The sequence below is a fragment of the Gigantopelta aegis genome, chromosome 15 (genome assembly GCF_016097555.1).
Source record: "Gigantopelta aegis isolate Gae_Host chromosome 15, Gae_host_genome, whole genome shotgun sequence".
NCBI lineage: Eukaryota > Metazoa > Mollusca > Gastropoda > Neomphalida > Peltospiridae > Gigantopelta > Gigantopelta aegis.
In genome coordinates this window covers 3635877-3652377 of record NC_054713.1, presented here as the reverse complement: position 1 = coordinate 3652377, position 16501 = coordinate 3635877, and the positions used below count along the sequence as shown (strand labels likewise).

The following is a 16501-nucleotide window of genomic DNA, read 5'->3' as shown; positions in this document are numbered from 1 at the left end:
CTGTCGTTAAATGAAACATTTCCTTCCATTCATTAGCAGCAAGGAATCTTTTAATGGTACTTTCCCACAGATAGGACAGCATATACCATGGCCTTTGAAATAACAGTTGTGGTGCGCTGGTTTGGACGGAGGAAAATAGTAAGAGAATAGGTCCACGCAGGAGGTTTGATCCTACGAACCAAGCATCTCAACCGAGTACTCTACCAACCAGGATAAATCCCACCATAACAGACAACTGATGAGTAGAAAATGTCTTGCACACCTGTTGGTGAGAACATCATGCATTGTTTACAATATCGGGGCGGGACGTAGCCCAGTCGTAAAGCACTCGCCTGATGTGCGATCGGTCTGGGATCGATCCCTATCGGTGGGCCCGTTTTGCTATTTTTCATTCCAGCCAGCGCACCATGACTGGTATATTAAAGGTTGTGGTATGTGCTATCCTGTCTGTGAGATGGTGCATATAAAAATCCCTTGCTACTAATGAAAAAATATGACAGGTTTTATCTCCAAGACTGTATGTCATAATCAATGTTTGAAATAAGCACTTGTCCATTTGTCCTGACAAGTGCAAATTCATTTGGACAAGCAAAATGTGATTCAGTGGTTGTCCAGTGGACAAGTAAAATATTCAGTGGAGTTTCATTTTGAGCAATCAAAAACATCATTCTGGTGCTTAAATGAAAGAAACCCATTTCTTTGGACAAGTGAAAAATTCTGCTTGTTTCTATCACTGATAATACCAAATGTTTGAAATCCAATAGCCGATGATTAATAAATCAATTTGCTATAGTGGTGTCATTAAACAAAACAAACTTTTTAAAAATTGATATCGCACAGTAACAACACACGTGTGTTATCGATTTAAAGACATACAATTGGCTGTTCCTAGATGATGACCTGGTCACCACAGCCATACTATCCAATGAAATTATAAAAGCATGACAGAACTAAATGTCTTGTGATTTATAAGTTACTAGCACTCGGACACACTGTATAAGGGACTGTTCTCACCATAATTCTATACCGTTCTACTTCTTACAAAACAATTAAATTAAATATCATTGTCTTTATTAGTCACACACAACACAGCTAAGAATCAATGCTGTTGTTACCACTACCAGGCAGGATAGCAACTAGATCATGAATTTCAAAGTATGACAAATATTTAATCATTTATGTTTGTTGTCCAGCAAAGTTGCAGATTTTAAAATAACTCTAATATTTTAAAGTACCGGGTACACAAGTAAATAGGCTGAGTTAATGTTCAGATTGTAAAATGTGTTTTGATGCACAGCATGTTAACTATAATTCAGGATTACATTCATGACAAACGTGATATATGTGATGTACATCACAAACATGATTATACAGATCATGATATACATGTACAATGAATGACACACAATAATATGACAATGGAATATTTGCGTAATTGGCCATGTAAATCATGTTTTAAAGTTAATGTGCGAATGAAAATTGGGTTACACAAAACCAGAATTGCACGAGCAACATTCATATCAATAATACAGTGAAACTCCGCTATTGCGACTGTCGTCGGGACTTATTAAACTTGGTATTAACAGTGGGGTGGTTCTTATACCGAATTATGAATATTCACAATGAGGATTATTGGTACATATTGATTTGTGCATTTTATGTCCCACCCTTCTTCCCGAATGTCATCAACAATGTCTCAATTGACAAAATAAATAAGCCAGTGTTCTTGCTGCTCCATTTAAGCAGGGAGGCCTGCCCGGCCAGTGTTCTTGCTGCTCCATTTAAGCAGGGAGGCCTGCCCGGCCATTGCGTTTTGCCACGTACCCTCCTTTCATGTTCTAACACCCTCCTTTAACTTTCACCCAACGAGAACACTGTAAGTGGTGACAAGTGTATTAGCATCTGCATTGAACTGCATGAATAATCAAGTGTCAAACCTACTTCAGTTATTTGTAAGCTTGGATGCATTACGTCTCTTAATTACCCTTGTGTGACATGACAGGTACATTCCTTGGTTGCATTTGTGGGGTAAAACTGTACTCAAAATGAGCAATGGGTCCGACTTTACTGGTTGTAATCCATAATAGTGGGGTGGTCTTAATAACGGAGTGTTTTTACCATAAAATAATAAGGAAATATTTTGGTCTTTAAAATAGATAGTGAGGTGGTCATTAGGTGGGATTTCACTGTATAATATCGTTCACGATTCAAATAAAAATTACACACACACAACACAGACACAGTCACACAACACAATGTGAAGACAGCTGACACATCCAAATACAGAAATATACAAATATAAAAAATGATATACAAGTATATGACAGTAAATGTACAATAAACCTATTCAATAAATAAAAGAGCAAAATATACCTTGACTGTTCAACCACCAACAGATCAGTTAGAAGACTAAACATTATTTAATAAAGTTAGGTTGTTTTGTTTAATGACACCACTAGAGCACATTGATTTATTAATCATTGACCAACGGATGTCAAACATTTGGTAATTTTGATATATAGTCTAAGTTTAGTGAGGAAGCCTGCTACATTTTTCCATTAGTAGCAAAGGATCTTTTATATACACCATCCCAAAGAAAGGATAGCACATACCACAGCCTTTGATATACCATGTGGTGAATTGCATGGAACAGGAAATAGCCCAATGGGCCCACTGATGGGATCAATCCCAAACCGACCGGTTATCAAGTGGCCGCTTTTCCACAAGGCTACATCCTGACCCTATCTCTAGATAGTGTCAAAATACCTGTATATTGTGAAGCAAAAATATGTAGTTTAAAATGTGCTGAGGTGTCATTAAAATGCACCAATCACATGTAAACAATGTACAGGTAATAAAATTAAATTCTTCCCCACCCCCACGATAACGCAAGCACATGTAAATAAAATATTAAAATATATGCATATCGATCATGAAAATAAATCATTGAAATATTGAATAATAAAATAGCTTAAAGAACTTTGTGCGAATGAGATTATGCCACACTATTAAAAGTAATAAAAACAAATCCTTTTTTTAAGATTTCGGTTCTGGCCAAAGCACCATGCCTAATGTATTGGAATATTCACAACAGACTGAGTATTAAGGACCTTCTTAGGTTTTTACCCTCACAAAACTAAATGCACATTCATCAGGTACGAATAAATGAGTGAAAAATCAGCAAACAGTATGTACATCAAGTACACTAAATGTCATAATTTATACAGGTTGGCGACTAAATGCAGGCTATAAATACATGTATATATCATAAATATGAGGGAGAAAAAGTAAAGTTTATTTTATTTAACGACGCCACTAGAGCACATTGATTTTTTATCTTATAATCGGCTATTGGACGTCAAACATATGGTCATATGAGCACTCACTCAGGGTTTGGAGTCGGTATCTGGATTAAAAATCCCATGCCTCGACTGGGATCCGAACCCAGTACCTACCAGCATGTAGACCAATGGCCTAACCACGACGCCGGTATGAGGGAGAACATACAAAAACTCCATTTAGACCAGTGCTTATGGCTTGCAAATCGATGGTGAGCAATAACTTGCTCTCGTAAAATTATGTAGGACTAGGAGAGCAATTGCTCTCAGTGTCTAAATGGGGAAAACAATCTGCGAGTTGTTGTTAGATGTATCTATCTAAAACGTAAGTTCACAGTAATTTTAAGTAAATAAATTAGCGATATCGGCATGTGACGTGACAAGCAGTTTTTCGCTAGCACACGCAAGCAGAAGCAATACTTCGCGTCAAACCATGACTGCTTAGATTGAGCTTAGAATGTTCGGACCATGTCTTGTCACTGCATGGATACATTTGACAAACACGTAGGACTTACACACATCTATATATTAAAACAGACATTTCCTTAGACAATATCAGGACTCGAACGTAACATTGACACCGGCGGCAACTGCCATAGTTTTGTTAAGAACTGATGTTGGTCAATGGCTTTAAAAATGGCAGCTGTTGGCCGCTGGATAAAAATTACTGACATCGGCTGAAGGTATAACAGTTTTGGTTTTTATATTTGTCACAAAACATTAAACAAGAAATTCTGAAGTTCAAATACAGCAATATTATATGCAAAATTCACTTTTAAAAAACACATACAGGTACATACAATCATTCCATTAATATTATAAAAATCACAAAACCAAACCCTAACAATTCAGACAAATACTGGATATTTTGAGAGTGAAAATATATCAGCTTGCATTTCAGATGCAATTCCTGGGGAGGGTGCTGGGGTAAGTGGTTAGCAAATGAATAGTTTTTTGTGGAATAGATTGCCATATCATAAATTCAATGTGCGAACGAAAAACGAGTTACACAAACTATAGTTATGCGAGCGACACTCGAACAAAACTATTGCTCTCACAAGTTTCAGAGGTCTCCCTCGTCAGTGCTCGAGAAAGTGTTTGTAGTTTGAGTTTTGCAGTGTATTCAACCCTGCGAGATTCTACTGTGTATATATATATACACACACAAAATGTGTTAGTTAACTTTGAATCTTACAACTCTTGTAACTATCCCTAATCCTAACAATTATTTTTAAAATTTGTTGGGGGAGGACATAACGTTGCCGACCAACTCACCCCAAATAGTTGGTTAACTCACCCACTCCAGTCTGTGCTGACAACTCATCCATCACAAGAATCAATTTGCCCCAAACCTAATTAAGTTTTCATATGTAATTGAAAATAGATTAATTAGCATCAAAGTACAGGATTTTTTTTTTTAAACTCATTCCTTTTTTAACAATAATGTTATATAGACATGAGCTGATAATAAATACAAATAACAGGCTTTTTGTTGTAGAGAATGAGCATGCATAATAATTTGGGGTTTTTGTGAATTAACCTGTTATATACAGTCATTATTTCATAGTTTACACAAACATTGTAGATTCAGGATTGTGGCTTATTGACCATTCATTGTCCAGAGTAAGTTGATCAAGCACTGGGCTAAGTTGGTAATTTTTCAGGAGCAAATGCACTATACACATATTAGGGGCTGCAACCCTAGAATTTAACCAAAGAAATCGTGTAGATTGTCATGATGTTTTAAATTTTTTGCGGCATGTATTTTGCCATGGATGGAAGTTTTAATTTGCTGTCATTTTTTTAAAGTTTATTATTTATTTCTGTAACACTGACAAATTAAATTCCTCTCAAGATTACACATTAACTGCAAAACTGCTGTGAAAAATGCATTTGCCATTTCCATAATTGCTTAAATTACAAGTACGTGTACTTCTAAAATTGTCTTGTATACTACATGTATGCATGTACATTTCATACAGTATCAAACCAGAGCTGGTAAAGCAGTACCATCTGCCATTAAGCACGCTACGATGTAGAGTATCCCCATGATGAGGTTAAGAAACGCAACTCTCCTGGGCATATCAGTTAAACGGCGGATTCGGAAATCTTTTTCTAGCTTAAAAGCTCCAACTATAGAGAGTGCTGGAAGGAACAACCACTTTGTACAATGGATTCCCATCATAATAAACATGATGTAAGGCAGAAACATAAGAGCAGAAAACAAAACATATGATCCCGCCTGTCCCAACAAAATGGCTAGCGTAATCACTCCAGCCTTCAAATCGCCATCTGCATCCCGAGCATTATTACTATGCAGGATGGCTTCTGTATTCAGTGCAAGTGGAATAGCGTAAAAGAACGGCATGAGTGAGAGTTGTCCTCCTTGAGTCAAAAAAGCAAATAATACTGTCAATGGTCCAAACGTCAAAAAAATCAACAGATCGCCCATAGCGATATACTTCAATCCCAGACCACCCGTGTACAGGAAACTGCTCGAAAGCCCTCCGAAGTATATTAAAGCTAAATGTTCCATCTTTGCTGGCGATATTAAAACTAAAACGAGAAATCCGACACAGCCAACTATGTAGAAGACTCCACCAAGAAACGCAATGTCTGACGGCAGAAGAATTTTATCAACCAACGTTCGGTCGTCGCTTTTTTTTGTGTCAACTCCTCTGGTGTAGTCAAAATAAGTGTTTACGAGATTACCGGCTGCGTGAACAGATAATGCCGTAAGGCAGGTCGTAAAGAAAACAGGCAAGCTGAACATCCCCACAGATTTGTACGCCAAAATACATCCTAGTGCTACTGGCGTGAAAGAGGCTGTGAACGACCATGGTCGGAGGGCAGCAACGTATTTGCTCAGTCTATTTGGCGGATTCAGACTAATCGCGGGTCCATTGCACTGCTGGACCTTCACCATCTCGACAGACACAGGGTAAATGTAAAATTGAATACACGGACTGTTTGAGACTGACGCACTAACTGGGAGACACCACGTCGATTTGATCACCTTTCATAATGTAGACAGCTTGTCACGTTCCGCTCACAGCTGATACTGCTGATAGTATCACCAATATTTACAGGCTGTTGGTTCGTCTTACTTTCCAGGTTGTACAAATACAACTCAGGTTTTGATGACGTCAGAAAGAGTTATATTTTCTCAAAAGAAATATGAAGATTATAATTTATATAAAGTATAATAATGTTACTAAAAACTTTACACGCTAGGAAGCAACTAACTAATGTTGTAAAACATAATTCTAGCATGGTTATCTCATTTGAACGACAATTGCTTGTCAAATTAACTCATTCCAACTAGATTTTTGTCCAATTAAAGGTGTTATATTAAAGTTGCGTTGATTTGAGAGAAAGACAGACAGACAGACAGACATACATACATACAGACACACAGAGAGAGAGAGAGAGAGAGAGAGAGAGAGAGAGAGAGAGAGAGAGAGAGAGAGAGAGAGAGAGAGACTGACATACATACAGACACACAGAGAGAGAGAGAGACGGAGAGAGAGAGAGAGAGGGGGGGGGGAAGAGGGAGGGAGAGGGAGAGAGATACTTAAACAACAGATGGTTACTTTGGCATTGTCTACAGAAAGGGAGAGGTCATAATATTTCAGGGATAGCTCTGCCATTGGCTGATTTGATTAATTTAAAGGGAGAGGGAGGGAGGGAGTCCAAAGTGTCAGTGTCAAAGTATCAATTTGTTTTAGTTTACACCAAATATCCTTGGTTTATGGTGCATGTGCTGACATGTTGTTAAACTTATATTCATTTGTTATTACACTCTCATTGTCGTATCACTATACTGAATAAGCAAACAACACCTGGTTTTAGATCTGAACTACTTTAATAATACATAATTAAAGAAATAGTATACATCTCCAATTAGTATAAAAATGGCCCATATTAAAATCAGCTTATATAAAATGATTCCAATATACTGTACAGTGATTTCCCAATATACTGTACGGTGATTTCCCAATACACTGTACGGCGATTTCCCAATACAACGTACGGCGATTTCCCAATACACTGTACGGTGATTTCCCAATACACTGTACGGTGATTTTCAAGGTATTTAAAGAGGATGGAGTACGTAAAGGTATGTTTATTCTTATTTGGGTAACTATCAGTGGCGGATCTAAGGGAGGGTGGTGGGGGGGGGGGGGGGTCGACTTTACGTTGGAGAATCCGAGAAATCCCTTCTGGAACGTTAGTGGCGTTCGGCCAAATTTCACCCCCCCCCCCCCCCCCCCCCCCCCCCCCCCACCCCAACCCGCCACTGACTGTAAACTGTAGCAGAGACAACTCTAAATCATTACAGGATAATTAAATTGAAAACGGTCGTTTAATTGTATGTGATAATAGACCAGAAAGTAATAATAATAATATACAGTTTTGCAAATTTCAATACACGATAAAAAAAAAAAAAAAAAAAAAAAAAAAAATGGACACGTAGAGCACAATCGTTCCCGTACAACTGAAATAAATAAATACATAATCAAATGGAAATACGCATTTTTGTAGACAATTGTTTCTTCTAATGTAATTTGAGGTATCACTAAGTCTCGTTAAATATTGTTACTAGTATATAAAGAATAATTGTGCTAGGATATTGCAACCATTATAACATGTCTTTTTCTTCTTCTTCTTTTCTTGCTGTTGTTATTATTGTTCATGTTTGTACAATTCATATACGCAAATAAATGATTGACCGATTGATTGATACGATAACGTAGCGTTTCAGTTCCCGTTACGACACCGTTACTAAATGTTTTTATTATCCATATGATTCAACATAACCGAGTTAGTAATAATCATACGAAGCACACGTGTAATAACAAGTGTAATGACGCTCGGGCAATACAATAATCCTGACATTCGTTTCGTAAAATCAGTACGACACACAAGCTCGTACAATAATCTCTATCTTCCGCCATGTAAAAACAATACAGTGGCGGATTAATGCCATGAGGCGGAATGCCAAGGGAACTTTGGAGTGAGGTCAAAATTAATAAATAATGTTATAACTATCGCAAAATGTATGGGGGCCCGGGCTGCTGTCCCATCACCCCCACCCGATTCGCCTCTGCAATATACTAAGTGCCGTCATATGACTTTTAAAATCACTACGCCATCAAGACCGATGTTCTATCGTTTTACATTAGAGCTGCTTTCAAAGTTTCTTTGACACTCTCTGCGAATTCAACGGCTCGCTCTCTGCTCGTGATATTAGTGTAATAGCAGATGGTCCAGAACAGCTGTCCGTTAAACGTGATGACCCTAGTTGAGAATATAGGACCAAAGTCGTGCTCTGCAGTGCATGAATGCATGGCCCGAAATTTCACCTCACTTTGAAGAGTTCGTTCCAGGAATTTGCAGTTACCGAGATTGGTCAGTTCTGATATCACGATGTACCGACCGTCTTTAGACAGGTTCAGCTCCATCATGAAACTGTAGAAATTCATAAATTCATTAGCGGGTCCTTGCTTCAGTCCGTGTTTTACCTGTTCTGTGGTCCGTGACGCCATTTTCCAGAAGTCGTCAGGCGGTTTGATGGTTTGCATAATAAACATGGGCACAAAATATGAACCAAGGCAGTCCGCGGGAACGGGAGTACCCTTAATAAGAGGTCTTAAGTTGACGGTGCAGCCAACTGGTAATTCCATCTCTTTGGTTATCTCCCCTTCTTGCAAGAGCTTTGCTAATGACACCGACACGGACGCTTGGACAGCTCCATGAACGGTAGCGTTGTTTTCTCTACATTTCGTCAAAAGCCTGCTTGTGTCTTCCCGTGAAAACTCCATAGGGATTATGCAGGTTTTCTTACCAAGATTAGGATGTCTTTCCTCCTCTAATCCACATTTTTCTGTGTAAATAGTTCTCTTTCCAAAAAACATCAGACAGACACTGTGGACCCCTGGTATGGCCATAACAAACTTCGCTGTGAGTGCAAAGAGCTGAAACAGAAATCCGGGGTTAATTTCATCAGCTATGTAATATTCAATAGCGGGTTGCATTTTCATTGGTTCCACTGGAGTATCTACTCCTTTGATGACGTCATCCAGATAGGTCAGAAAATGGTCAGCCAGTCGAATACGGGAGCAGCCATCGATGATCACGTGATGAAAACCAAACACGACGCCACACAGAAATGGATATTCTGCATCTTCCACTTCAGAATCCAGTCCTACTTTGTACTGAACTTTGGGCAGAAATCTAACAGACCAGAGCGGACCAGTTGTCGTGTTGTATCTTGCCATCACGCGTTCTTCCAGAACATCCTGCCAGGAAGTGGAATCAACCGTTTCCATGGAAACTGTAAAATTATCCATAGGCACGAAACATGGTTTTTCAGTATCGGAGTCGTCAACACGCGAGCGTAGCAGTTGGTAACGATCGGTCAACATCTCTGCTGCCTTTTGGACTTGAGCCGACGATAAAGGATGTTTTGATGATACGATGCACGCATGCGCTATGCTTGCATTGGACCCATATGCTGTTACCATGAATTTCTCAAATCTCCCCAAAGGTCGTCTCGTGCCGTTTATCTCCAGGTCCTCTATGTTCACGCGTCTGGATTTCACCACAGTCCATATCACCACTGTTAATGCCAGGACCACCACAGCCAGTACGACTTCCAACAGCATGTTTGAGATGATTTATAGCACGCAGTGGTTGAATCTGAAAACAATAATATTTGAAAATTATTCTATTAAGAAATTAATACTTTTCCATGATTCAAAATATTTTACTGACACAACAAAAATCCTCAAAACAAATCATCTACAGACATAACGAGTGACTCATCATCAGACCAGGAGTGGCCCATCATCAGACCACGAATTGACTCATCACCAGACCACGAGTGACTCGTCACCAGACCACGAGTGACTCGTCACCAGACCACGAGTGACTCATCATCAGACCACGAGTGACTCATCATCAGACCACGAGTGACTCATTACCAGGACACAAGTAGTTCATCGTCAGATCCACAAGTGACTCATCAACAAACCACGAGTGACTGATGATCAGACCACGAGCGACTCATCAACAAACCACGAGTGACTCCTCATCAGGACACAGGAGTGGGGGGGGGGGGGGGGAGGCAGGATATTGATATTTACAAAATAGACTTAAATGCAGCACATGACAACTTCACTAGTTACTGGCGACATAAGTTATTTACTAGCCTAACATAGAATATCACTAGCCATGGGAGTGGGACTACCATAATCTAGCAGCCCTGACTAAAGGTAAAGTCGTGACTTGAAATATACACTGTGTACACGCCCCTTGAATAGCTAACAATCGATATCATTAACAGGTTCTGCAAACATCTACCCTTCACCCTAAGAAAAAAAAAATCCACAATAAACAAACCAAAAATCCCCACCCACTAGCGTAAGCCGAAACTAATTGAATATATTTCTACCTAACTATAATTAAGTTGTATCCCAAAGCATCGATAACAAGGGGGATATATACTCTGTCAAAAAAGAAACGCATAGGTGATAGGGAAAGAAGAAAGGGAAAGAAGAAAAGTGTTTGATTTTACAAAATGTAGTTTTTTTGTACAATGTTGCTGAATGACCATGTTAGTTAATGTTCCTGGAATGGGACAGCATGACCAAATGCACCCTAAAACAAATTTAACGCAGGTTGTGCGACAATTGCAGGAAATCGACGTGAAATGGTCAGATTTTGACGAATGCACGTGGAACTCGGGGGGAAAAGATTGGGGTACTGGTGGGTATTTAAAGCTGCAATGCTCGCAATGATGCCTTATTTCCATTTCGACGTAGACGAGTTACAAGATGCCAAGACTAAGCCTGCCGAATCGAAACATTGCAATAGGCCGCCTCCATTTAGGTGAATCGCAGTCAGCAGTCGCACGCCACATGAACGTCCATCAGAGCACCATTTCACGTTTCTGGGACAGGTACCAGTAGTTTCAATCAGCTGAAGACCGGCCCAGAAATGGAAGACCTCACATAACAACTGTAGCACAAGATTGCTACATCCGGGTTCTGCACTTGCGTCACCGAACTGCCACAGCAACGAACACTGCTGGACGCATACCTGGTTTGAGAAGGCTGTCTGCACAAACCATTCGAAACCGACTTCGAAAAGCTGGTTTACGGGCTAGGAGACCGTATGTTGGCCCCGTCCTGCGACGTCAACATCGACATGTACGTGTTTTGTGGTGCACGAGTGTACAGGGGTGGAACTTGGGGAAACTGGCGGAAAGTATGGTTCAGCAACGAGTCACGTTTCCTACTACAGCGACGTGATGGACGACAACGTGTTTACAGACGCCGCAATGAACGTTTTCACTTTTGCCAACAACTGCGTCACCCAAGTTGACAGATTCGGTGGAGGGAGTGTCATGATGTGGGGAGCCATCTCATACACCGGCAGAAGTGAACTTGTGTTGGTATAAGGCAACCTGACAGCTGTACGCTACCGGGATGAAATTCTTCCGTCAGATGCTTCCCATTTTGTACCGACAGAGAGAACTCTTTCAGCAGGACAATGCCAGGCATACGGCACGTGTATCAATGGATTTCCTACAGAATGATAGATTAATGTGCTGCCATGGCCATCAAGATCGCCAGATCTCAACCGCATTGAACATCTATGGGACGAACTGGACAGACGTGCACTGCAGGAAGAATGGGCTAGGATTCCACGTACCCGGATTCAGAGACTCATTCAGTCTATGCCAAGGAGAAGTCGCGCAGTGATTTGCTGCTGCTGCTGCTGCTGGCCACATAAGGTACTGATTTTAACGCCCTCGTGCGACGCTGTTTGGGGACAAAAACGCCCCCACTGCCGTCAGTCCATAACAAGATCATTGTAACATACTCATGTCAAATTTCACTGTGATACGATCATCCATAACGAAATTATGCCACTTTGTATTAAAGAGATAATTTCAAGAATATGTCGCCTATGCGGTTTTCGGGGTGTTTTTTTTGACAGAGTATATGATGAGTACGTAACTCTATGAATACAGTACTCTTAGGAACTGAGACCTCTGAAAATTGCGAAAACCATCGTTTCATTCGCGCAAATTTAATTTTGCGTAACCTATTTTCCGTTCGCGCATTAAATTTAGGAAATTATTTACATGGACATAATGGGTTACGCAAAATGAAAATGGGTTACCTGAATTTATTTTTGGGTGACCTATAAATAGTTTACGCAAATATTCAATGCTCAGATGCGTGGAACTAGCTGAACACAGTACACTTCGGTACATACTGAATGTATCTCTAGTACGGCCTCCACGGCCTCCACGAGTCCAGTATTTTGGACTCGAGTACCTAGAGTCGCCTCGACCCGGATCCGAGTACCCGACACGTACATTAGATGACAATGATACTGAGGAATAAAGTAAAATAGCATTATGCATCTTAATTCCAGGACCGGCCTCGGTGGCGTCATGGTTAAGCCATCAGACTACAGGCTGATAGGTAATGGGTTCGGATGCCAGTCGAGGCATGAGATTTTTAATCCAGATACCGACTCCAAACCCCGAATGAGTGCTCCGCAAGGCTCATTGGGTAGGTGTAAACCACTTGCACCGACCAGTGATCCATAACCGGTTCAACAAAGGCCATGGTTTGTGCTATCCTGCCTGTGGGAAGCGCAAATAAAAGATCCCTTGCTGGCTGTCGTAAAAGAGTAGCCTATGTGGCGACAGCGGGTTTCCTCTAAAAAACAGTGTCAGAATGACCATATGTTTGACGTCCAATAGCCGATGATAAGATAAAAAATCAATGTGCCCTAGTGGCGTCGTTAAACAAAACAATCTTTACTTAATTTCAGGTGGCGGGACGTAGCCCAGTGATACAGTGCTCGCTCGGTCTAGGATCGATCCCCGTCGGTGGACCCGTTAGGCTATTTCTCGTTCCAGCCAGTGCACCAAGACGGGCATATCAAAGGCTGTGGTATGTACTACCCTGTCTGTGGGATGGTGCATATAAATGATCCCTTGTTGCTAATTGAAAAAAGTAGCCCATGAAGTGGCAACAGCGGGATTCCTCTCTCAATATCTGTGTGGTCCTTAACCATATGTCTGACGCCAAATAACCGTTAATAAAATGTGTTGAGTGCGTCGTTAAATAAAACATTTCCTTCCTTGTATTGCATGTCACGTATTGTCATAGCCCTATAGGTTGCAGGCCGACCAACTTTCCGGAATTTTCCGAAAAATCAGGAATTTTCATCACGTACTCGGAATTCCGGAATTGATGTCAAATATCCGGATTTTTTTTTTAATTCACTCGAATTGGGTTTTTTTTATGAGCAACTAATTCTTATTACATTCTTGGAATTAAATATCTTTATCACTCATTTCAACATGAGCTCTGTTTTGTCTAGGTTTGTGCCATTACCAAGGCCGCGGGTCTAGTGTCAACAGCCGACCAATGAAAATGTCGAGTAAACTGAAGCCATATTTGATATATGAAAATTTTCTTTCTTATTTTTTATACTCGAATAGTTTATGTATTCATTTTAAAGATATTTTAAATATCATAGAATTATGTTCCTACAGGGCAGGCATCGGTTCTATGACGATGTATGAAATTTTGCCGCCGTGGATAAAAGCATGAATATGTAACAGAAGAACGCTACGATCATACAAAAACAAAAGAAAAAAACCCCGAACCGACTGGCTTTCACATGCAACATTTGATTAAATAATATTTGGCCACCACTAATCTATTATATGACGCATCCATGACATTAATATACCTACCGATATTATTTTATTCAAGTAACTTGAATAACAACGCGATTTCTTTTTCTGTACACTGGTTCCTCAAAAGTGTTATTGTAATAGTAATGTAAGCGTAATTCAAAACGGCAGCCAGTCTTAATGTGGGTAGCAGCCGTTTCGTCCCCAAACCAGTTCACCACAAATCAGTTCGACTCCACTACATGCATATGATGAAACAGTGCATATGCGGCAATGTACCTACATAAAAATAACATTGGTCCCAAGTTGTTTGTCACTTTATTGCTAATCTGTAGGTGGGAGTCTTACACTGTAATACAATATTTACTAATAAAGTGGGTTTGTTTTTGTGTGAACTAAGTCTTGATGATTTTTGGTGTGTGTAGGTGTGGGATGTGTGTGTGTTTTTTATGAGAAAGTTCCAGTTCACATATAAATAATTATATACTCATTTATATTGTCATTTTGCAAATGCAAATTTTTTTCGCATTGTTTAAAATTACTTTAATGAAAATGACGTTTTCGCACGCTTTAAATTATTGTTTTGAAAAGGGCGTTCGCGTGCATAAAAATGAAAATATCAGAAAATTCCGGAAAAATAGTTCTATTAGGTTGGTCGCCCTGAGGTTGCACTAAACCAAATAATTTCCGGCTGGGTCAAAGTTCGAGGTGAACCAAACATTTGATAGAGAAATTAACACCACAATTCCTGTGATTTGTTATAAATGTTGTGTGTTGGTTGTAAAAATATTTAGTTTTATCTGGGCTAAAAATGTATGCAATTTTATTTCATCTAGTACCACTGTGTCAAGTAACCTTGTACTTAGTACTTTTTTTTTTGCAGGTACCCCATACACGTTCTAACATTTTGTGTTGTGTTGTAAAAACATCTGGCTATACCGAAAATTAGTCATAAAAGGTACCATTTTCTTCAACTAATACTTTGAAGTAGGGGTTGTAGTACTGATATTTATGGGTCATAGTTTGGTTGATATATTGCATATGGTGTTTTTAATCACAACGGTTAACATGGTCGCCTATGGGATTTTATTTGGTATCGTACAACCTATAATGTAACCGACTACAAGCAAAATGTAAATATATAATTAAATGAGAGTGTCCTTCCTTATACGGGTCCTGTGAACGGCCTGGAGTCTTTCTCGACTCGACTCGAGTACTCCTGGAGACCCTATACTATCTAGGCAATATTTCGATGGTCAATTCAGTTGGTTCTTTAAATGGAGAGTAGTCAAGCGAACACAAGTTATATAACCATACTGGTTACGTAAGTAGAGAACCCAAAACAATATTGCATAAATAGAAATAGCGCAGTCTGTTACTGGCATTTACTATGACAATAATAAACAACCTAGATAGTGTTAATATTATAACTACATACTGTTACCGTGAGGTTACCGCACGCTCCATTTTTTCGACTTGACAATGTAAATAGCAAGAGGTCATCATCAGGGTTAACCTCGTTGTCAAAAATATCAATTAAAGCTGCCGTCTCTACCTTATTGCGTGAAGCAAAATACAAACACAACTACAGTTTTAAAGGGACATTCCATTGTTTGCTGCAATTTTTAAGATGTTATCGACTAACAGATACTTTTTAACGATTGTAATTACATACTAAATATATTTTTATGCACAAAATATTAGCGGTTGCATATTAAACGTCTTTCGGATCGTTCTAATATTTGTATTAGGTTAAATTTCATTTTATTTCCTAAAATTAGTTTTTCCGTACGTACGAAATTATTGAAGACAAAATCCAGTTTGGGCTTCTTACAAATATTAAGATGACTAGAAACACATTGAATATACAGACACTGATATTCTAAACAAGAAAATATATTTAATATGTAAGTTTAATCGTAGAAATATTTTATTAGTCGGAAACATCTTACAATGCAGCAAACTCAGGAATGTCCCTTTAACAAACTCGCCTGTTTTTTTTAATCAACGGGGGTGGGGGTCGAGTGAGGTGGCGTATGTAAAATAACGGTAACCAGTCAATTCGTACCATAGTCATTTCGTACCCAATTTTACTATTTCGTACCCAAGCCATTTTGTTCCCTGGTCATTTCGTACCCAAGTAATTTCGTACCATGTTAATTTCGTACCATGTCTGTTTGGTCATTTCGTACCTCAATTATTTATTGTGCAGCTTAGTTGAATGATAGATAGTAAAATTTTGAATTACTGATTTAAAAAAATAAACATTAGGCTAATGCAACTATATTGAATGTATAGGCCTATATAAAATGGGGGAGGGGGGTCTCGTATCATATGAAATGATCATCAGTGCCATGGGTCAGTTCGTTGTAAAAATAAACTATCACCTTCATGTGGCAATACACATATATGAATTCAATAGGGTTAATGGCCA

The 16501-nt window shown here is 39.2% G+C and overlaps 2 protein-coding genes across 2 annotated transcripts; both read right to left on the bottom strand.

Moving 5' to 3' along the window:
- Positions 1 to 3849: 3849 nt before the first annotated feature.
- On the bottom strand, positions 3850 to 6593 carry LOC121390486 (ubiA prenyltransferase domain-containing protein 1-like). Its single transcript, XM_041522315.1, has one exon. The coding sequence runs from the start codon at positions 6262 to 6264 to the stop codon at positions 5323 to 5325; it is 942 nt and encodes a 313-aa protein (XP_041378249.1). The 5' UTR covers positions 6265 to 6593; the 3' UTR covers positions 3850 to 5322.
- Positions 6594 to 7679: 1086 nt separating this feature from the next.
- Positions 7680 to 15563, bottom strand: LOC121390179. The gene is made up of 2 exons (XM_041521930.1): positions 15506 to 15563; positions 7680 to 10040 (listed from the first exon to the last, which is right to left on the bottom strand). The coding sequence occupies exon 2, from the start codon at positions 10004 to 10006 to the stop codon at positions 8516 to 8518; it is 1491 nt and encodes a 496-aa protein (XP_041377864.1). The 5' UTR covers positions 10007 to 10040; positions 15506 to 15563; the 3' UTR covers positions 7680 to 8515.
- Positions 15564 to 16501: the final 938 nt, after the last annotated feature.